This window comes from Thecamonas trahens, assembly GCF_000142905.1.
Source record: "Thecamonas trahens ATCC 50062 unplaced genomic scaffold supercont1.34, whole genome shotgun sequence".
Classification (NCBI taxonomy): Eukaryota; order Apusomonadida; family Apusomonadidae; genus Thecamonas; species Thecamonas trahens.
The window spans coordinates 354,456-367,898 of record NW_013657646.1 but is presented as its reverse complement, the minus strand read 5'-3'; the positions used below and the strand labels follow the sequence as shown (position 1 = coordinate 367,898).

The following is a 13,443-nucleotide window of genomic DNA, read 5'->3' as shown; positions in this document are numbered from 1 at the left end:
CCGGGGGGGGGGGGGGGATGGGGTGGGGTGAGGTGGGGTGAGGTGGGGTGGGGGGTGGTGAGAGGAAGGGGTTGGTGGCGGTCGGTGGCGGTCGGTGGCGGTTGGCGGCTGGGGCCGAAACGGCGACTCGGTTGCCGGCAACGTGCCACCATGCCACCATGCCACCACCATGTCACCGCTGATGAATTTGAATGGTCTGGTGGTGGGAGAGAGAGGCGGCTGGATATCTGTGGCCACAGCACGGCATGGAAGGGTAGGGGAAGAGATGAGCAGAAATGGCAAGAGGAGAGAGAGGGGGAAGGGGGTGGGGAGGGGGGGGGGGGGGGGTGGCGGAGGTCGGAAAATGAACTGGTCTTTGTTCTTTCAGGACCGCGGATTATTTCATTCGCACAAGAGCAAACGAGCGTTCCTGTGCAAGGGAAAAACCTTAGCAGTTGCAGATCCACTTAGAGGAGGGCGGCAACGAAAGCAACAATCGCGACAACAGCGGCGATCATGGCAGTCGGGGCAGCGGTGGCGGCAGCCGAGGACGAGCCAGTCGAGACAGCGGCGGTGACGGTGGCGTCAACGCACTGGTAGTAGCTGGTCTGCGGGGGAAGGCTGGTGGCCATCTTGATCTGGACGGTGGCGTCACCAGAGATGGAGGTCGGGATCACGACGTCAGCCGAGAAAGCCTGGCCGGAGGTGTAGGTCATGGTGCCGGTGTAGATAACATCGGACTGGGCGTTGAAGGTCGGGGAAGCACCCTGGGCAGCCTGAGCAGTGAAGGTGGCGTTACCGTGCGAGTTAGCGACAGTACCCTTGACGTAAGCAGTGGCACCGGCGCCGATGGAGAAGCGGGTGGTCGAGACGTTGGCAGCAGCGCCAACACCGCAGAAGTCGGTGTTGCCGCCGGAGCCGATGTCGCCGCCGCCACGGAGCTGTAGGTTGCAAGAGGAGGATGGAGGTGTGCATGGTGAGTGGAAGGCGAGAAGGGGGGATGGGAAAAAAAGCTGGCGCGAAAATGGTTGCAACGTTTGTCAGCCGTTGGCCCGACACCCTGATTTGCTGAGCCGCAAGGGGAGCAAGACAAAGCCAAGCTGCAATGCAGCCAATACAGTTGTGCGTCCACAAAGAGCACGGACTGCAGGTGTTGGCTAAGAGGGTGGATGAAGGGGAAAGGTAATCGATAGGAGGGGGGGGGGGAGGAACGGCGACAGAGGCGGTCAGAGCAGCCCAAGGCGACCGACCCCAAAAAATCTCGCCATCCAGAAAAACGACCGACCCGAGACGATGCAACGTTCTGGGGGGGGGGGGACGGAGAAGCTCAAAGACAACTAGAGACTCGAGGGAGTGCAAGAGGAACACATAAAGTGGAACGTACGCCGACAGTCTCAGTGCCGGTCGCGGTGGTCGAGACCGAAGAGATGGAGAAGTGCGCCGAAGCGATGGCGAAAGTGATGGCAAGGATGGCCAGGAAAGCGACAATCTTCATGATGATAGTTTTCGAGAGGGGTACGGAAAACAAGACTTCGACTCGCAACCGCAAAAACGAGCCGAGTTTTATGGCGGCCAGCCCCCAAAAAATTGGCGAAGAAAAAGCGACGGTTACCATCCCACAGCCATCCCCGCGCCCGTAGACCCACGCGCCGTCTGCAACGCCCCACGCCATCATGCACACCAGATACACACCATCCAATCCTACCGCGGAGTATCTCTAACATGTTTCGTAAGCCCGTCTTCATCGCTTTGCTCACATCGGCCTTCTAGCCCATCAACGGCCTTGGTGAGCCTTCACAGCCCGGAACCTTCGATGGACGAACACTCATTTTTCCCATCCACCCTCGCACACGCACCTCCCCCCCCTCCCCGTAGAAGAGACTCAAGAGTCATACAAGACTCCTTGTCAAGCAAAACGTGTCCCCAACTAGTACTACATAGCCTTCCTTACTTTGGGATGATTTCCGTGCGTAAATCGTGCGCTACGGCCTTGGCGAGGGCATGCCCCCGTGAGGCGGTGCTGGAACAAAGTCGCGCCAAAAGCCTGATGCGGCAAACAAGCGGTTCCAAGTACTCAACAGTGTTCATTCACCAGCCGCCAGCATCAATGCGCAAGACGGCTTCTTCACGATAGGTCGGCAGCGCGAGCATGTCGTGGAACACGTAGCCGCTCTTCGAGCGGAGGACCCGCTGCGGGAGCGGGACCGTTGGCTCTGCGTCGTCCCCGATGCCGGCGCCGAGGCTCGGCCCGTCGTAGACGACAACATCGCCGTCGTTAGCAAAGACAGGCTCGCACTCGGACACGTCGGCTTTGCGGATCGTAGCCCATGTGTTGGCATACTGGTCGTACTTGGCGAGGCGGCAGCCAGATGCAGCACTGTCGATGACGCTCTCGACGACGGATGCGAGTATGGCGCCGCTGGCCGCGTCACGGGCAACAACAAGCTCACGGGCAAAGGTAAAGTGCACCGTGTCGGTTCCGCTCCGCTCGTAGAGAGGGAGGATGACGTCGGACCCAGCCGTCTGCGCGACGCCGACCTGTGCCACCACAACGCTGCCGTCGCGGATGCCGACCGTCTTGAGGTTTCCGGTCGAGCCGCCCTTGAGCCGCGCCCCGGTTGCCCACAGCCGGATCTCGTTGGGTCCGACCGAGAGTGCGCTCGCCACAGCATCATAAAGCGCGTCAACCGTCGCCGTGGCTCCGATCGAGACCGAGGCAGCCGGCGAGAACAGGTCCTTGGCGCGCGCGTCCATGCTCTCGGTGTAGTATGCCGGTGAGAAAAACGCGAGAATCCCGCCCTCGCTGCTGGGATAGCCCGCGTACTGCACCACATTGACCGTGATCTGGCCGAGCGCCACAATACGACCTGGCTCCGCCACAAGCACAGTGTGAGGCCGGATGTGGTACATCGAGAGTGCCCGCGTTCGCGACACGAACACTTCGCGGTCTGGCCTCGGAACCAGGCCCGCGTCGGTCGGTCGGAGCACAAACGAGGGCAGGTCTGTTGCGCCTGCGCCCGCCACTCTTGACATCGCCTCCTGCAGCGGCGTCATCGACGAGAGCGTCAGCGTCATCGCCCCCTCCAGCTCGGTGCGCGACACGCTGGCACGGCTTGCCGCGCTTCGCGCCACCACCCGGATCTCCAGCGGCTCGTCGACGTCATCGAGCTCGGCCACAAACACGCCGTCAGCCAGCAGCGGCAGGACGAGCTCAACTGCGCCGCCGCGAGCCTCGAGCGCTGGCGCCACGCCCAGCGGATCCGACCCGCTCTCTAGCGCCCATGCCACCGAGTAGCCTGGTGCTGCAGTTGTGCTGCAAGCGTAAATGCCGACCGCATGCGGCGAGAGTCCGAGCTCGAGCTCGTCGTTGAGCCAGCCCACAATCAGCGACTTGAGCGTGTGCATCGAGAGCATGCACGGCATCGCCAGCCGGAACCCGTTGCCGGCCGCAAAGACAGTCACCTCCGTCCGCCGCGCTGCCAGCTGCGGTACAGCGGCAAAGCACGGTGTGCCGTCGGTGACGGTTGGAGCCACAACAAGCGCACCCACATGCGCCAGCGCGCACCCGATGCTTGCGTGCAGACCAAACTCGGCGAGCGCAGCCAGCCGCCACTCGCCCACGCACAAAGTCGTGTCGATGACTGCATCAGTGGCAGCTGCAACAATGCCGCCGGCCAGCGACGGTACAAGCGCGCCCACAAACGCCCAGCCGCCGTCCTGTACCAGCGAGCCGACGAGGCTGTGCGCGTCAGCGACAACAGGGGGCAGCATGGCGCCCGACTCGGCGTCGTAGACCAGAAAGCAGAGCGTATGTGGCGTCCGCTCAACGACACGCATCGCCGGCCGCATCGGCAGTGCCGCTGCAGTGGCCTCGCGCGAGCTTCGGGCGGCTACGGCGGCAGCCGCACGCTCGCCACGAGCCGCACGCTCCGCGGCCTCGCGCGCCGCAGCCGCGCTTGCCGCAGCTCGTAGGTGCTTCCGCCAGAACGAGAGATGTGCCTCAATGGCGGTAGGTGCAGGCGCCGGGTCGATGATCGGTACGTCAATCGCTAGGCTCCCGTCCGGAAGCCTCGCGGCGTAGAACAGCATGTACGCCGACTCGCGCGACGAGCCCGAGACCCCGTACGACCGCACCAGCTGTCCCAGCGGCATGGGCTTGACCGACGCGTCGTTAAAGTCAAACCACTGTCCAGACTCGGCGTCACGGATGAGCGCGTGGTAGTGGCCGCCGTGGGCGCCGCCGGCGTGGAGGACCACGCCAAACAGCTCGTACTCGGCAGGCGAGCCGCCACGAGCAGCGTCGCCAAGCCGCGAGACAAAGAGCTCGCCGGCAGTGTCAGGCTCAGGGCTCGCCACAGGCGCCGGGTCGGAGAAGAGGCCAAACGACGAAAAGGCAAAGTCATCGCCGTCATCACCGCCCGCGCCGGCGCTTGCTCGAGTGCTGCTCGTCTCTGACCTGCTCCCAGTCGCCGCAAGCTCGGCGGCTGCAGCTCGCAGCGAGTCGTCGGGCGCAAGGCTCTCGCCGTCCAGCAGAGCCGCCATATCAAGCGTGAGCGGAAAGGCAAACGGATCGTTGAGCTTGACGCGGCCAGACTCGGTCCAGGCGTAGCGGTTGAGGGTGATGGTGAGGACGGGCGGAAGCAGAGTGAGGACGTTGCGGATGGTCGACGGCTGGCGCGAGTCGCACGCCTCGCAGCTCACAGCATTGGCCCCGTCCATCAGCTCGGGCATGCCCCACTGAAGCAGGGCGGCGTCGAGCGATGCTGCCCCCGCGGTCGGAAGCGAGAGGTCGAGGAACGGCTGCTCCGTCGACCGCGATCCGCCGCAGGTCAGGCATGAGATGCGCCGACTTGCCACGCCGCGATAGAGCCCAGGCACAAGGCCCTCGATGGCGCTGCCTACCAGCTGCCGCTGGAGTACATCCAGTAGCAGCCGCGTCAGCTCGGCAATGTCGTGCTGGACCCCGGCATCGCGCCCTGAGAAGCCAAAGGCCGCGGTGAGAAAGTGGGTCGTCACTGCGCCATGCCCGCCCGACACTGCGGTGTGGAGCGAGAGCGCGGCAAAGAGCCGCTGGAGCGCAAACGGGATGGTCCGGATACGGTCTGGTGCCGGAGGTGGCGGCACGAACTTGGCTTTCTCGGGCTCGGCGCTCCCACTTCCGGCCACAAACACCGGCGCCACCGTCCGCGGATCGACCCAGCGCCCATCCGCCACATCCTCGGCGTACTCTTCGGCGTACTCGGTATCCAGACACATGTCCAGCAGCGACTGTGCAGTCAGCTCGGCAGCATCGAGCCCGTCGGAGCCGTCATCGCTCGAGTCATCCGCGCCGCCGAGGGCAAACAAGTCGTACGACTCTTCGCAAGCCGAAGCAATGGCAGCATTCTGTACATGCTTTGCCACACAGTACACCACCAGCTCGGGATCTAGCCCGAGGCCCATGGCCAGCACCTCTGCCATGACAGGCTCAGAGTCGGCGATAGCGGCGGCCAGATCAAGAGCGTCCTCGCCAGACTTGATCTCCTTGCCGCCGACACCATTCTTCTCAGCCTTGACCTCTTCCTCCGTCAGCGATCCATACTTTGCCTGCCACACCTCTGCATCGTTCGAGAGTAGCCATTCCAGGTACTCACTCGAGGTGTGACCCATGTCTTCGAGCGAGAGGCTGAGCACCCCATTCCGCAGCGGTGGGGTATGGTACAGGATTTGGAGGAGGGCATTGAGGTAACACGTGGCGCCCTGGTTCGACAGTCCCGCCAGGTGCACTCCACTCATCAGATTGCTGGTTGACATGCTTGCCATGTCCATGAAGTGGGTGGACGGGGGGGGGGGGGGGGGGTGATGGTGTGTGGCTGGCTGGGAAGGCGGGAAAATCGGGGGTTTGTACCGGCGTAGGAGAGGGGGAGGTGGGTGAAGAAACCCGGGGCCTCACGAGCACCGCTTCATCTGAACGAGACCGTTGCAGATGGACGGGATGTCAAAGACCGAGGGGTCGGCAATGCCGATCGAAGTGTTGGTGAAGAGCTCCATCGCGCCATTGAGGTGGTACTTCCACACCGGAAGGCAGGACTCGGCCTCGGAGGCCCACCAGAAGACCCCGTTGGACCAGACGTTGGCGAGCGAGGCGCCGACCGGAACCTGCTCCTCAAACGTCTGCCCGGCCGACTCGGGCTTGTCGCCGTATGTCCACGCGTAAAAGGCATCGGGTCCGTAGAGCTCGCAGACCGACGGGGTCGAGTCGGCGTACTCAAAGAGGACCCACTGCTTCATGGCGTGGTAGTCGGTCCACGTTGCCTCACGCACAATGTTGCTGTCCGAGGCAATGGTGCCGCGGCGATCGACAAAGACCCGCTGGTTGACCGCGTCATAGGCGTAGGCGCGGCGGAGAATGGCGCCGGTGCCCTCGGCCTGGATCGAGACGCCCTCAAATTGCTTCGGCGCCTCGCATCCAGTAGGCGTCGCGGTGCTCGCCAGAGGCTGACCGTCGGCAAGGAGCTCCGCCAGACGGGCGTCAGCAGCCGGGGCCTGGGTCTTGCCCGCAGCAGCTGAGATGAGCACATCGGCGCAGTTGTAGAAGATGGCGTCCGGATTGCCCTTGACAGCCTCGTCCGGGTTGTTCGCCACATACCGGAACCGCATCACCGCAGCGCCTGGAGACATACTCGCCGGAATGGTGACCGACATGGTAAAGTTGGTCTGCCACACCTGATCATGAGCAGGAAAGTCAGGCAGGGTGCCGATGACGGTAAAGGCCGAGTCTGACGGCGAGTTGCCGCTGGCGATGGCCACATCCAGATGGCCGGGCTTCTCGTAGTACCAATGATTGAGCGCCTGCTGGAAGTTGACCTCGACAATAGAACCCGGTGCATACGTAGCCGAAGGTGGGCCATGACTCGTCGCACCACACGGAGCTGTCCGCTTGTAGCAGCTCGGATCCCCAGGAATGCTCACGTTGGCACCGCCACGCTGGACCGGGTGCAGAGCACAGATATGTCCCGAGGCGAGGCTAGCCATGACGAGGACCATGCTCAGTGTCACAAGTACAGTGGAGGTACCCATGTTCATGCTCCCACGGCTGTTCTTGTTGATAAGCGTGAGCTGCGAGGGGTGTGACTGGTGCCCGTCGCCGTCGTCGCAGGGGAGGAGGAAGGGGAGGGGGTAGGTCACGCTGTTGCGTGGCGGTAGCACGCACATGCTGATCAGGTGGCTGGCTGGGTGGGTGCCTGGACTGGGTCATTTTTCCTATTTTTTAACTTGCAAGGGGGACCGCGCATGAACGGGGTCGTAAGGACGGTTGGTGGGGATGCATGGCGGGCAGCGCGCACATCGGCAAGTGTACTGCTCCACGTCATAAACCTGCTGCTGTTGCTGTGGCTGCTGTGGCTTACTGAAGGAGATGTGCCCGCTTGGCCGGTGGTAGCTCGCAAAGTAGTTGCTCGATAAAGTCTGCGGCGCCTTCAAGGACGTCAAGCTTGATGGGCTTGGCGGTGGGGTTGAGGCCTAGGAACGGTCTGACAAGGTCAGTGAGCTTGGACATGACGATGCGTTCACGGACGCGGCGCTGCTTTTCGACGTCGTTATGCTTCTTTTTGCGCAACTTGTCGGCGTCCTTCTTGGAGAGGTCGCTTGTGCAGATGCGGACGTTGGCGAGCGAGGTGGACGATGCGAGCGCAACGTCAAGCTCCGGCATCTCGTCGGGCACAAAAGTGACGCCCGGAACCTGCGACGCAGCAGCGCGCACGCGTGCCCGGGTCGCGTCAACGCTCTGTGGTGTTGTCGGCTTGCTCGACGATCGCTTGCGCTTGCGCTTGCGCGAGCTCCCGCCCGCGACGCCAAGCTCCAAGGGCACGATTGGCGCCGCCGCTGCGACGTGCATCGGCGCCGCCTGCAGAGCGGGAGCCGCGCTCATGCCGGCAAGCCCGACAGGCACCCCTGACGTCGGTGTCGCCGCTGCCTGCCCCTCGTGGTGCGAGCCTGCCGAGAGCATGGTCAGGCCCTCGATGCCCTGCTCGAGCTTGGGCACAAAGTCGATGAGCTCAAACGGCTCGTCGTCGATGACTCTCGAGCCGGCCTCGGCTGGCGGCGGCGAGAGCCGGATCGACCGGGTGCGAAAGTCAAACGCAACCGGCGCCTGATTGACAATGTCCACCAGCGTGAAACCGTCCATCATGTCATCTGCCGAGAGATGGCCCTGGTTATGGTTGCCAGCTCCGTTTCCGCCAGCCGTGCCCGAGTTCGAGCCAAAGCCGCCAGTCATCGACATGGGCTCGAGCGAGGTCGAGTCAAGATGAGCAAAGCCAATGGCCCATCCATTCTGCGCCGAGAGATCAAGCATGTTTCTTGTCAATGCTGCTGATGTCGCCGCCGCTGCTGCTGCCTTTGTCGAGCTTGAAGTCAACAACGACGCTGTTGTCAGTGATGATGACGATGATGATGTTGATGTGGTTGTGGTTGTGGTTGTTGTTGTGGGTGTGCTGAACGGATGCTGCGCCTCGAGTGCCAACCACGGTTGCTCACGTTCTCCCACTGCTACACCACCGTATGGTCCGTACCCACTACCTGCGGAATGGCCACTCTGTGCCACAGGCAAGGGGGGGGGGGGGGGGGGGAGGCAATGTGTGTGCGAGGGGCGGGGGTTGCGGGGGGAGGGGGTTGCGGGGAGTGACCAAGTCGCACATGTGAGTTGGTGGTGGTGGCGGCAACCGGCACGAGGGGCTAGCCATGGCCAACTCGCACGTGCGGGCAAGGCTTAATAGCGGGGGTGCGTGGGGTGCATGGGGTTAGCGTGGGAAGGGGGAGGAGAATGTAATGGTGAGGGTGGGGGGTGGTGAAATGAACAGGAGGTGGACGAGGGCGTACTAGGAGTGTAGGGTAGAGTGCGGTGGTGGCCGCTGCGGCAGACGGCGTCGTCATTGCGGCTTGTCGCTCGCAGGCTCTCGTCGGAGCAAGGGGTACGTACACGCCTGGGCGTGTAAAACGGGGAGCAGTGGGTGATAGTAAGAAATTTAGTAGTACCGCTGCAACACCCACTGTGGCGTCCACCGCTGTGGGCGATCAGGCATCACCGTCTACCGCACCAGCTCGTGCTCCATCGTGCCCGACTCGAAAGAGCACCGAGAAGGGAGACGATGTGGCCGTCCTCTCACACTCTGCTTCTTGGGAAAAGTTGAGCTGGCCGAGGCCCCTGCTGGACAACTGTCACAAAAAATACGCGCCGCCGCTACCTCGTCGCCACACGCACGCAAGTGTCGGCCACGGCACATCGCCGCCTCGCAACAAGCATATCGATGGAGGATTAGCGGTTGCGGGACAATGTGCCATCTATCCATGAGCCCATCGTAGCGATCACAAGTTGAAAAATCCCCAGGTCACAAGTAAACTCCCTATGGAACACCATCCATAGACTGTGGGAATTTATGCGATCAGCAATGAGTGATCAAATGCTTCCACCTCTCCACCCCACCACCCCACCGCCCCATCCCAAGCCATCCCACGTGTTGTATTGTCAGTTGATCACCTCAAGCCAAAGCGCATCGTATCGCGCACGGCCGCGCCTTTGACTGCGTGCCGTGGCGGTTCATTACCGACGACCAGCCTTGCGCTTGGCGGTGCCAGAGCGGGCGCGGCGCGAGCTCTTGCCCGAGCCGTACACCATCGAGTCCATGCGTTCAAGCTCAGTGGCGAGGCGGGCGTTCTCCTGGCGCAGCCGCTCGACGTCAGCGGCGTTGAGCTCAAGTTCGGCAAGGAGAAGCTCGTTCTCGTCGCGGAGCTTGCGGATGGTAAAGTCGGCCTCGCGGGCGCGCTCGACGGCAGTCGAGCCTTCGGCGGCAACCGACTCATAGTGGGTGCGGAGGCGGTCGAGCTCTGTGGTGGCGGCCGCAAGCTGCGAGGCATGCCTGCGCTCCATGTCTGAAAATGCAGCCTGCGAGCGCTCGAGCTTGGTGGCGTAAGACGCGATCTGCGCGGCGTGGAGCTCGTCGGCGCGCTCTGCATCGCGCTCGCGGGCGGCGAGCTTGTCCTCCAGCTCAGACACCCGAAGATGCGCCTCTTCGGCCGCACGGGCGAGCGCAGCCTCGAACTGAGCCTCCTTCATCTGGAGGACGCGGAGGCACTCGTCAAACTTGCTACGGAGGACGCGGAGCTCGGCCTTGCGGGAGGCGTTGGCCGAGTCGAGCGCGGCGCGCGCCTCCACCAGCGCCTGTGACTCGGCGGCGAGCGTGTTGCGGAGTTCGAGAATGACCGAGTGGGCCTCGGCCTTGACGGTCTCCACGGCCGCGGCCGTGCCCGAGCCTGCGGCAGCGCGCTCGGCGGCGAGCGCCTGCATCGCCTTTTCGCGCGCCGACTCGGCGTCCCGGACCTGCTGCACATACCACTCGCGGGTCTCGGCAAGCTTGCGTGCATGCTCCTCCTTCAGCCGAGCGACGTCGGCCTTGGCCTCCGCCCGTGCTTGCGCGAGCTCGGCGAGTCCGGCCTCGCGGACCATGTGCGCCTCATTGCTCGCCTCAACCTGCGCGAGCACCTCGTCATGCGCGGCAGCGACTGCGTCGGGATCGCGGGCAGCCGCGGCATTGCTCGCCTCGCGCCGCGCCGCCGCGACCTCGGCTTCCTTCTCCGCCACCAGCAGGCTCGCGGCCTCGCGCATGTCCTCCAGCTGCCGCTCATACCGCGCCTGCAGCTCGGCTACAAACGCGCTCGAGTACATCTGCGGCGGCGGGACGCCTGGCGACGAGGCTTGCGGCGGAGAGAGTGACGGCGATGGCCGCTGCGAGGCCAGGGACGGCGACCGAGTCGGCGGCGATCGGCTTGGCGATGGTGAGCGGTGAGCAGCTAGACTGGGATCTCCCCTGCGGCCCAAAGCTGACATGGGCGAGTCGGAGAGACCGCGTGAGCGAACAGCATACGGCGACGGCTGGAGATAAAAGTCCGGGACTGGCGAGTCTGTCTCTGTGGCCAGCGAACGAGTCGGCGTCGCCGTCGTCACCATGGCAGTGGTGAGGACAGCTGCCGGGGTCGGCGGGGGAGGGCAGACATGGGCTGCTTCTGCGGCGTGGCGACCTCGCTCATCTCCGACCTCCCGTTCGTCACCAGAGAGGGCACGTGGCTGGGCCTGGGCCTGGAGCTGGGTATTCCACCACTGGCCGACGTCGTGGCTGCGGCTGTCGGCACGGCTCCGGCTCTCCGCGCCAAACGCCAATTCATTCGCCTCCTCGCCGCCACTGCCACTCCCCTTCGCCGCCATCAACACGCTCGATCAGCCCGCACCGGTACTGGGCCTCCATCACACGCGGCCTGCATGTGCACGAAAACGGGTCGTGGCGGTGGTGGGTGTGGCGTCGGTCAGCCACCCGAGCTCGTCTCATCATCTGAGGCGGGAACGCAGGGCGGAGTGAGGCCGATCGTATTCAGGACGTTCAACGTGAGGTTTGTTGTTGGCTACTGCTTTCCTTCACTCGCTGCCGCTGCCTGCCGTCTTGGCTGCAGCAAGCGAAGCGGCGATGCTAGCGACGTGCGGGCTGTCGTCACCGAGCTTGTCGCGGAGCATGGCTTGGGCGAGCGAGAGCGCGTCCTGGGCGTCGTCGAGGTCCTCGGCACCAGACGCGTCGCCGTGGGCGACGATGATGTCGGCGGCGCGCTGCGAGGCGAAGAAGACGTACGGCGAGCCTTCGCCAAGGGCCGCCTGGCGGCCGTCCCGGACTTGGCGGAAGAGGGCCAGCGCGGCCTGCGCGTCGCCAGCGGCGGCGGTGGCGTCGGCGAGCATATACTGCGCGGTGAGGAGGCAGTGGTGATGGGAAGGGAGGGCGGCAGCAGCATCGGCGATGACAGCGGTGAGGGTGTCGACGGGCGAGTCGCCGGTCGCGGCGGCGATGGCGCGGGCAACAAAGTGCTCGGCGACGCCGGCGACGCCATGGGCCTCGCGGTCGGCGACGACGGCAGCGGCCAGCTCGGCAGCAGCGGCGGTGTCGCCGGCAGCCATCAAGGCGGTGGCCTTGTCGATCTTGGCGAGGCGGAGGTACATGCTCCGCGTCGACTGGCGCATCTCCTCCAGCGCGTCGAGAGCAGCCATGGCTGCGTCGAGGCGGGCGAGGGCGCCGTCGGCACCGGCGGCGACCGCGGCGCGGGCCTCGTACAGATCCATGACAAGAAAGAGCTGCGGCGAGTTGTCGGGAGTGAGTGGAGTGTACTCGGCCATGTTGCGGATGTTCTCCATCAGCTTCGGCACGTTGGACCAGGCGCCGAGGGCGAGCATGTTCTCTGCGAGCGGCATGCGCCACTCAAAGAACGTCCGGTTGTCCTCAGTCACATCGTCGGCGTGATCATCGGCCCAGGTGTCCCACGCCGAGTCGAGCTCCTTGAACCCGTTGTGGGCAGCCATGATGTCGCCGCCCTCAGACCTCGCCTGCAGCGCATCGCCACGGGCTTGCAGCGTGTGCTCATCGTCGGGCCCCTTCATCTCGTTCCACTTTGCGACGAGCTCATCAAACTGGGCTATGGCCTCCGGATACTTGCCCATCCGAAGCAGCGAAGTGCCGCGAATGCCTCGAACAAGGCATCCAGGATGCCCGCCGATCTGCTCGTGAAGGTCAGGTGCCTCGTCCTCCTCCTCCTCGGCCTCCAACAGAAGCACCTCGTCGATGAGTGAGACCACAGCGGGATAGTCCTCGGCCGCATACGTCGCTGTCACAGGCGAGAGCTGCAGAATCATGTCAATGGACCAGCCGGGCATCTTTGCTTTGTTGTCGTAGTCGTGTCTGCTTGGCTGCCCTGTTGCTGCAATGGACACGTGCTGTGCTGGTTTTTTCTCCGCGAAAAGGGGGACGAGGTCTCCGCGTGGGTTCGCATTTGTATTTTTTCTCGGGGTCCCCCCCCCCCCCCTGCTCCCCTCACCTTCCCGCTCATGGTTACGCCGGTGGTCGGATCGGCTGTGCGAGACAAGGAGCGCCTGCCTCCCTTGTCCCATTGGATGAGCATGGGACGCCATCTCTCAGTCCCGTCGACGACGGCTCTTTGCCGACTCTCTTTTGTTGGGCCGTCCTTACCTTGTGACTTTGTTCTCGACGGCGTTGAGCTCCAGCTCGGCGAGGGCAACCTCGTTCTGTAGCCACGTAGGATGAGCAACTGCCCAGGCCCCGACTTTTGCGCCACGGTCTGCTGTACCGTACTGCGACAACGATGTGCTGGTTGGCCCGATCGTCACCATGACGCAGCCATGCAACAACACGCAGGCAGTCCACCACCTGCCACAATCACCACCACCTACACCCATATTCTCCGATCTTCCCCCCCCCCCCCTCCCTCCCTCACCCCTTTCTCCTCCCTCCCCACCGTCCACCCCTCCGCTCCACCCCGTTGCCTTTATACACACCATCACCATGCGCATGAACTTGCGTACCCTTGCAGCTGCTCTTACAGCAGCATGCCTCCTCGCGGTGGCAGTCTGCGGTACGCCCGCTCCCCCCCCCCCCC

General features: G+C 64.0%; 7 protein-coding genes across 7 annotated transcripts in view; 1 reads left to right on the top strand and 6 right to left on the bottom strand.

The window, feature by feature from the left end:
* Positions 1 to 446: 446 nt before the first annotated feature.
* Positions 447 to 1,474, bottom strand: AMSG_07383 (uncharacterized protein; the record flags this gene model as incomplete). Its single annotated transcript, XM_013900831.1, has 2 exons — positions 447 to 920; positions 1,364 to 1,474. 2 exons carry the CDS (start codon positions 1,472 to 1,474, stop codon positions 447 to 449), a joined length of 585 nt encoding a protein of 194 aa, XP_013756285.1.
* Positions 1,475 to 2,067: 593 nt separating this feature from the next.
* AMSG_07382 (uncharacterized protein) lies at positions 2,068 to 5,772 on the bottom strand (the record flags this gene model as incomplete). The annotated part of the gene is made up of 1 exon (XM_013900830.1): positions 2,068 to 5,772. One exon carries the CDS (start codon positions 5,770 to 5,772, stop codon positions 2,068 to 2,070), a length of 3,705 nt encoding a protein of 1,234 aa, XP_013756284.1.
* A 73-nt stretch (positions 5,773 to 5,845) lies between these two features.
* AMSG_07381 (uncharacterized protein) lies at positions 5,846 to 7,173 on the bottom strand (the record flags this gene model as incomplete). Its single annotated transcript, XM_013900829.1, has 2 exons — positions 5,846 to 7,092; positions 7,168 to 7,173. 2 exons carry the CDS (start codon positions 7,171 to 7,173, stop codon positions 5,908 to 5,910), a joined length of 1,191 nt encoding a protein of 396 aa, XP_013756283.1. The 3' UTR covers positions 5,846 to 5,907.
* A 190-nt stretch (positions 7,174 to 7,363) lies between these two features.
* Positions 7,364 to 8,314, bottom strand: AMSG_07380 (uncharacterized protein; the record flags this gene model as incomplete). Its single annotated transcript, XM_013900828.1, has 1 exon — positions 7,364 to 8,314. The coding sequence occupies one exon, from the start codon at positions 8,312 to 8,314 to the stop codon at positions 7,364 to 7,366; it is 951 nt and encodes a 316-aa protein (XP_013756282.1).
* A 1,245-nt stretch (positions 8,315 to 9,559) lies between these two features.
* Positions 9,560 to 11,258, bottom strand: AMSG_07379 (uncharacterized protein; the record flags this gene model as incomplete). Its single annotated transcript, XM_013900827.1, has 2 exons — positions 9,560 to 10,710; positions 11,225 to 11,258. The coding sequence occupies 2 exons, from the start codon at positions 11,256 to 11,258 to the stop codon at positions 9,560 to 9,562; spliced, it is 1,185 nt and encodes a 394-aa protein (XP_013756281.1).
* A 167-nt stretch (positions 11,259 to 11,425) lies between these two features.
* On the bottom strand, positions 11,426 to 12,703 carry AMSG_07378 (uncharacterized protein; the record flags this gene model as incomplete). Its single annotated transcript, XM_013900826.1, has 1 exon — positions 11,426 to 12,703. The coding sequence occupies one exon, from the start codon at positions 12,701 to 12,703 to the stop codon at positions 11,426 to 11,428; it is 1,278 nt and encodes a 425-aa protein (XP_013756280.1).
* A 646-nt stretch (positions 12,704 to 13,349) lies between these two features.
* Positions 13,350 to 13,443, top strand: part of AMSG_07377 (uncharacterized protein) — a gene marked incomplete at both ends in the record, with an annotated part of 1,462 nt that continues 1,368 nt past the window's right edge. The window contains one exon of the mRNA XM_013900825.1: positions 13,350 to 13,412. Coding sequence (XP_013756279.1) covers positions 13,350 to 13,412 — 63 coding nt within the window. The remainder of the gene's footprint in view (positions 13,413 to 13,443) is intronic.